The sequence below is a fragment of the Belonocnema kinseyi genome, chromosome 5, assembly GCF_010883055.1.
Source record: "Belonocnema kinseyi isolate 2016_QV_RU_SX_M_011 chromosome 5, B_treatae_v1, whole genome shotgun sequence".
NCBI classification, from domain to species: Eukaryota; Metazoa; Arthropoda; class Insecta; order Hymenoptera; family Cynipidae; genus Belonocnema; species Belonocnema kinseyi.
In genome coordinates this window covers 74,824,202-74,831,779 of record NC_046661.1, presented here as the reverse complement: position 1 = coordinate 74,831,779, position 7,578 = coordinate 74,824,202, and the positions used below count along the sequence as shown (strand labels likewise).

At 25.8% G+C, this 7,578-nt stretch overlaps 1 protein-coding gene across 1 annotated transcript in view; it reads left to right on the top strand.

Annotated features, from left to right (window-relative positions):
• The window catches only part of LOC117172798 (diphthine methyl ester synthase), a 15,030-nt gene extending 12,462 nt beyond the window's left edge, over positions 1-2,568 (top strand). The window contains exon 3 of the mRNA XM_033361026.1: positions 2,001-2,568. Coding sequence (XP_033216917.1) covers positions 2,001-2,227 — 227 coding nt within the window. The 3' untranslated portion in view covers positions 2,228-2,568. The remainder of the gene's footprint in view (positions 1-2,000) is intronic.
• The last annotated feature ends 5,010 nt before the right edge of the window (positions 2,569-7,578 follow it).

The following is a 7,578-nucleotide window of genomic DNA, read 5'->3' as shown; positions in this document are numbered from 1 at the left end:
ACGCCGCCTTCAAGTCCACGAACATTGCTATCATTGCCCCTTTTTCCCTTTTAATTCTCTTATTTACTAGATAGTTCAGAACATATATGTTGTCCATTACCCTGAAAGATTCAATTTAGTTTTCAATATTAAATTGTTGAATTTTAATCGATTTGAATTCAAATTATTAAATTTTAAAAGTCTTCAATCTTTAATTATTTATTTTCAACGCTTTTAATTATAAAGAATACAATTTCAATTACTCTTAAGGGCATGTGACACAGCTAAATACCTATATTGCCGACCTCACTTCATCAATTCACTGAATGTTTTTTTTTGAACCTAAGAACTTTTTTTGTAAATAAAATATCGAGCTGCAACTTTAAGAAATGTATTAGAGTATAATAAAGAACGTTTAGGTACTGCATTTCGGTAGAAACTTCACTGAAAATTATTTTATCCTTTTTTTTGAACATCGACATTTTTTGAACGTTCGAACTTTTTTTTTTTATACATAAAATATCGGTCTCAAACTTTGTGAAATGCAAGAAACGAAAGAAAACTACGTTAAAGTACAAAGCTTAATAATAAAAGATGTAAAAAAATATATTTCAACCAAAGATCTTTGATTTCAACAATGAATTCCAACGGCATCAGCCGGTAACGCTGTACACGAAAATACGAAACCTGGTGGCCACTAGACGAGGCTCTAGAAGGTTCGTATTTTCGTGTACAACGTTACCGGCTGATGCCGTTGGAATTGATTGTTGAAATATTTTTTTTACATCTTTTATTATTAAGCTTTGTACTTTAACGTATTTTTCTTTCGGCTCTTGCATTTCTCAAAGTTTGAGACCGATCTTTTATGTATAAAAGAAGTTCGAACGTTAAAAAAATGTCGAGGTTCAGAAAAAAGATGAAATAATTTTCAGTAAAGTTTCTACCAAAAGGCAGTACCTAAGCGTACTTTATTGTACTCTAATACATTTTCCAAAGTTTCAGCTCAATATTTTATTTACAAAAAAAGTTTTTTGGTTCAAAAAAATATTCAGTGAGCTGATAAAGTGAGGTCGATAATATGGGTATTTGGCTGTGTCACATGCCCTTAATTTTAATTTTTAGCGCTTCGACTTAGAAATCATACAATTGAACTCCCGTTTCTATTTAAATTGTCAAACATCGCTGGTATATTTTATTTTAATTTCAAGAGCTTGCAATTCGAAATTATTCATTATTAACTATTATTCCAAAAATATTTAAAACCTTATTTTAAAAAATTGTTTTAATAATGGATTTTTAATTTTGCATATTTTCGTGTTAGTAAATAGAAATTCAGAGAGAGGAACGCGCGATTTGCGCGTGTGCATTTGCTGCTAGTGTGCAATAAAACGTTTATCTGTACTTTCCTTTCTTAGACACAACAATTTCATTATCCTTCTTATTATATGATTTAAAAATTAATTAATTTCTTGCAAAAAGGTTTGCTGACATTGATCAACTTCCGCAATTTATAATATATGTGAAAAAACTGTGGGTTTTGCAAAGAAAGTCAATTTTTTTATAACCCGGCAGAAATCACGAATATTCACCGGGAGAAAACCGGGAGAAAATCGGGAGACGAAAGTTGAAAAAAATGGCCATCCTGTTAAAAAATAAACACCAACGTTTCGGTACTCATACAGCACCAGTATCAAAGCAAAAAAGTAAAAAATAAAAAAAATACGTAAGCAAGGAACAGTCTTGGGTATTTTTTATTTTGTTATAAATTATTTTTACAGATATTCTCGTGATTTGATAATAATAAAAATAAAAAAACCGACAAAAAAAGAAAGAAGGGGATTTGTATGTTTGCCTTCTTATCTTTCGTTTCTTGCGTTTGTGTTTTTCTTTATTTTTTTTCGAATTTCAATAGGAATATTTTATGGTGGTTGTACAAATTTGGTATTTAGATTCTTCGTTTTATTTTCAGGAATTCTGCACATTCATTATTTTTAATAATAATCTCGTCTGAAAAATTGCAGCCTTTACAGAAGGAAGTTTGGCAGTCGGTCTGGCAAGAGTTGGTTCCGAGGACCAGCGAATTTTGGCCTCTAGTCTCTCGGAAATGAGGAATGCAGACCTAGGACCTCCTCTCCATTGCCTCGTGATTCCCGGGGAAACTCTCCATCCCCTGGAATCCGAATACCTCGTTCAATTCGCCTCCAACAGTGAGAATTTCACGGAGATGACGAAATCCGAGGGTCATTAAGAAATGAGAAAATAAGAAATTATTCGAATTCAAGGTCGTTTCGCAATCTGGAAGTTCGTCTTCCAGACGCTGCAATTAGAATTGACTGAGGGGGAACGCTCCCGAGAGTCAGACGGATATCCTCAGGGTCAACTGAGAGAAAAATATTTTTAATGCATCCGCCGTTGGAGAACGAAAATAGAGGCGTTTTACGATCGAAACTAGTGAATATAAAGAATTCGAACTATGTACGTAATTTCATTCTATTTCTGAAACCGCAATATCCCAGTAGTTTGTTATTATTATATTTCGCTATTTTTCTCATCATTGTATGAACTTTTAGAATTTTATTACAAACTTTATTCAAAATTTGGTTGGAAATTATGTATAAATTTGTTAATAATAAGTCAATATTATAAGAATTAATTGAATAAATTAATCATTCAATACAAATTATTTCTTTAATTAAAATAAAAACAATTTTTATAATTATAAAATTTAGTCTTAAAAAAATTAATATATATATAAATTAAAATTAATAACTTTTTGTTTAAAATTCGTATTTTTGCGTTGAAAAGTATATTGAAATATTTTGCATGAAAATTCAACTCTTTTTTTAAAAAGTTTTGCAGAAAATTCTACTGTTTTATGATAATTCTACTGTTTGGTTACAAATGAACTTTTTTGATGAAAATTTATGTTTTCGGCTTGAAAATTCAATTTTTTTTGTGTAGAAAATTGATACTTTTGGTGTGATAATTTATTTAGTTTTCAGACAAGTCGCCTTTTTATGTCGTAAATTCAACAGTTTTATAGGAGCTTAAACTCATATTTTGGGGATGGAAATTCAACTGTTTTGTAGAAAATTGACTTTTTGTTATGAAAATTTAACACTTTTATTGAAAATCCTTCTTTTCGGTTTAAATCTTTCTAGGTTGAGAGCGAACTTTTAATTTGAAATTCATTTTTTCGTATCTAACAGTCAAATTTTTTCTCAAAAGTTCGACATTTTAGCTTGAAAATTGAACACTTCTGTTTAAAATTTATCGCATTTTGTATAAAATTCAACTATTTTGTTGAAAATGCAATATATTTTGACTTAAAATCTTAGGAATATGCTACATATTTTGGAGTTGAAAAAATTGTTTATATTTTAAGCCAAAAAGACAAATTTTCTACAAAATAGTTTGAATTTTCAACTTCGAAATATGATTTTACAATTAAAAAGTTATTTTTCGAAAAAATATTTCAAGTTTCTACAAAACTGTTAAATTTTCGACCCAAAAAGAGGACTTTTCTACCAAAAAAGTCTAATTTTCAACCTGAAAATATCAATTTTGAACAAAAAAGTTATTTTTTAACCAATCAGAAAAACTGTTCAAATTTAAAGCATTTAAAGCACAAGAATTAAAAACCTAATTTTCCAAAAAATAGTTGAAGTTTCTATAAAATTATTAATTTTTTATATGAAAAAGACAAATTTTCTACAAAAAAGTTGAATTTTAAACTTGAAAATATTAATTTTCAACAAAAGAGTATATAAATAAATAATAATAAATTAAAAATAATACCTTTTGTTTCAAATTCGTAGTCTTACGTTGAAAAGTGTATTGAAATATTTTGCATGACTTTTTTTTTCAAAATTTGTATTTTTGATTTGAAAATTCATCTGTTTTAGTAGAGTTTTCATTATTCTTGGACAAAAATGCAAGGTGGAAGGGGGCCCTCCACTCATGTACGAAATTTGTGCAAATTTTCTAAAAATTTCTCCTGAAGATTATCTTTTTAGTTGTGAATTTTATTATTTAGTTGAAAATGTAACTATTTTATTAAAAAGACATCCTTTTTGGTTGCAAATTCAACTGTTTTGTAGAATATTTATATTTTTTTTGTATGGAAAATGGACAATTTTCTGGAAACTTTAATTATTTTCAATTTAACTTTTTAATTGAAAAATTATATTTTGGAGTTTAAAAATCAACTGTTTTGTGGAAAATTGGTCTCTTTGGCTTGAAATTTGAACATTATTGTAGAAAATTCAACTGTTCGGCTTACAAGTCTACTATTTGGTTATAACTGAATTTTTTAATTGAAAATTCAACTATTTTGTAGAATAATCGTCTTTTTGGCTCGCAGATTCTACAATTTTAGAGAAATTAAAACTATATTATCGAAAATAAAATTTTATATTGAAAATTTATATTTTCGGCTTAAACATTGAACTTTTTTGTAGAAAATTCCTGTTTTCAGTTTGAAATTTAAACAGTTTTCCATAAAATTCAACATTTTTTATGATAATTCTGCTGTTTGGCTAAAAATGAACTTTTTTGTTAAAAATTGATATTTTTGGTTTTGAAAATTCATTTGTTTGGTAGAAAAGTCGTTTTTTTGGGTCGCAACAGAAATTCAAACTAATTTTTTAGAAATGAACTTTTTAGTTTACAATTCAACTGTTTTGTAGAAAATTCTTGTTTTTTGCCCGAAATTCAAACAGTTTTGTAGAAAATTGAACTATTTGGTAAAAAATTACCTTTTGTATTGAAAATTGATATTTTTGGGATTGAAAATTTAACTGTTTTGTAGCAAAATCGTTTTTTTGTCTGGTAGAAAAATCTTTTTTTTTCGGTTTAAATTTAGTGTATTTTTGGTTGAGAATTTATATTTTTGGTTAAAAATTTAAACATTCTCTTGAAAATTCAACAATTTAATTAAAAGGTCATCCTTCTTGGTTGATGATTTGTTTCCTTTGGATTGAAAATTCATCTTTTTTGGTTAAAAATGCAATTTTTTGGTTGAAAATTAATCTGTTTTAGATGAAGATTCAACTATTTTGTTGAAAATTTATATTTTTTAGATGAAGATTTGTATATAACACGTTTTTAAGTAATATTTTTTCAATGAAAATTAAATTGCTTTGTTGGAAATTCCTCTTTTTGGCTTAAAATTTGAAAAGTTTCATAGATAATGGAACTTTTTGGTTGACAATCTATACTGTTCGGAAGAAAATGAACCTTTTAAAGAAAAATTAATATTTTGGAGTTGAAAATTCAATTGTTTTGTAGAAAAGTCGTCTTTTCAACTTTCAAATTTAACATATTTATAGAAAAATTTAGCTATTTTGTCGAATATTAACTTTTTAGTTAAAAAATCATATTTTGAAGTTTAAAATTTAACTGATTTGTATGAAAGTTGTCTTTTTGGCTTGAAATTTAAACAGCATTGTAAAAAATTCAACTGTTTGGTTAACAGCTCTACTATTTGGATAAAAATAAAATTTTTAATTGAAAATTCAACTATTTTGTAGAAAAGTTGTCTTTTTGGGACTCGCACATTCAAAAATTTAAAAAAATTTAAACTATATTGTCTAAATTGAACTTTTTCGTTCAAAAAACATATTTTCAAGTTGAAAATTTAACTGTTTTGTTAAAAATTCGGCTTTTGTTGCTGACAAGTCAACTGACATCTTTTTTGGGTGAAAAATATTTTTTCTAAAAATTTGCCTTTCAGATTTAAAAGTTTATCTTTTTTTAAAAATAAAAATGCAACTATTTTGTTGAAAATTCAATTATTTCCAAGAAAAATTAATTTTTTAAAATTCCTATTTTTGTTTTGAAAAGTCATATGACATCTTTTTGCATGAAATTTACACTCTTTTTTCTATTTGTCTTTTGAATTTAAAAATTCATCTGTTTTAGTAGAATTTGTATTATTATTGGATAAAAATGCAACTGTTCGGTTGAAAATTTAACTCTTTTTGAAAGTATGTCTTTTTGATTTTAAAATTCACCTGCTTTAGCAGAAATTACATCTTTTTTGGATAAAAATACAAATGTTTTGGTTGAAAATTCTGCTTTTGGTTGAAAATTTAACTATTTCATTGAAAATTTACTTTTTGTGTAAATTTAATATTTTGGTGTTGAAAATAGAACTGATGTCTTTTCTGGGTGAAAATTCAATTATTTTTGTTTCAAAATTGTTTTTTTTTTAAATTTAAAGTTAATCTGTTTTAAGATAAATTTAATCTTTTCTGAATAAAGACGCAACCATTTGGTTGAAAATTAAACTATTTTTTAAAAAGACATACTTTTTGGTTGAAAATTCTACTGTTTTGTTGAAAAAATTGGTCAACTGGAATCTTTTTTGGTTGAAGATTTATATTTTTTTATTTTTCATAAAAATTCATCAGTTTTAAGAGAAATTTGCTCTTTTTTCTTGATAAAAATGCGATTTATGAAAAAAAATTTGTTCACGAATTCAAATTTTTGCTTCGTTTTTCAAAAAAACCCCAATTTTTTTCTTTAAATTTATATGACTTTTGATCAGTTTTGACCTAATTGAGATATTAGAGACTTATTTCCATATTCCGGTACAGTTTATCGCCTTCTTTCGAAATTTTTAGGACAGTTTCTTCAATTTTTAAATAATTTCCAAAATTTCATTCATTTTCAAATATATTTAAAAGTTTTGAAAAAATTCAAAAATAATTTTAAATTTGAAAGATTTCAAAACGTTTCAAACGAATGAACTTTTAACTAACATGATGAATCCTAAAAAGAAATAAATATATTTTTAGTAAAAAAGTTCTTATTTTTTTCTTAAAAATTCCTTTTTTAAAATGGAAATTTAGCTATTCCATTTTTGGTTAATAATTGAACTTTTTAGTTTAAAAACTCAACTATTCGATTTAAAATTGATGTAATTTGTTGAAAATTCGTCTTTTTTATAAAAATCTAAAACTGCTTCGGTGAAAATCAAGTATTTGGTGAGAAATGTATATGGATGATTTCGCGGCAGATTTCCCCCTAAATTTTTTTTCGCGTGAAATATTTTTTTTTCGTTCTTTGTGGAAAAATATATAATACGTATTTTTTTTTATTTCAAAAGTATACACAAAATTTCTAAAAAATACATTTTTGAAAATTACTGCGTTAAAAAAAGTTATCGTCTTAACTTTTTTATAACTGAAGAAGTATTTATCAAAAAAATTCCAAACATTTGATATAATGTGCGGTTGATCTCGAACTTTGAAATGCAGTATACTGAAAAATAGCTCCATTGAATTTTCATAAATAAATTAGGCATTTTTATAAAAAACAGATATTTCTAAAGAAGGACCTAATTTTTTCACTTTTTTCCCTAAGACATTCCAAAATATACTATGAAAATTTCAAAATGGAGAAATGAATAGTTTTTGAATAATGAATTTTTAACTAAGGAACTTTTTGCAATATATTCTGGAATATGTTAGGAATTTTAATCCACAAAAAGAAGTGGAAAAAATTAGGTCCTTTTTTAGCAATTTTTATTTGTTTAAAAAAATGCTTATTTATTTATGAAAATTCAATGGAGAAATTTTTCACTGCTATACTTTA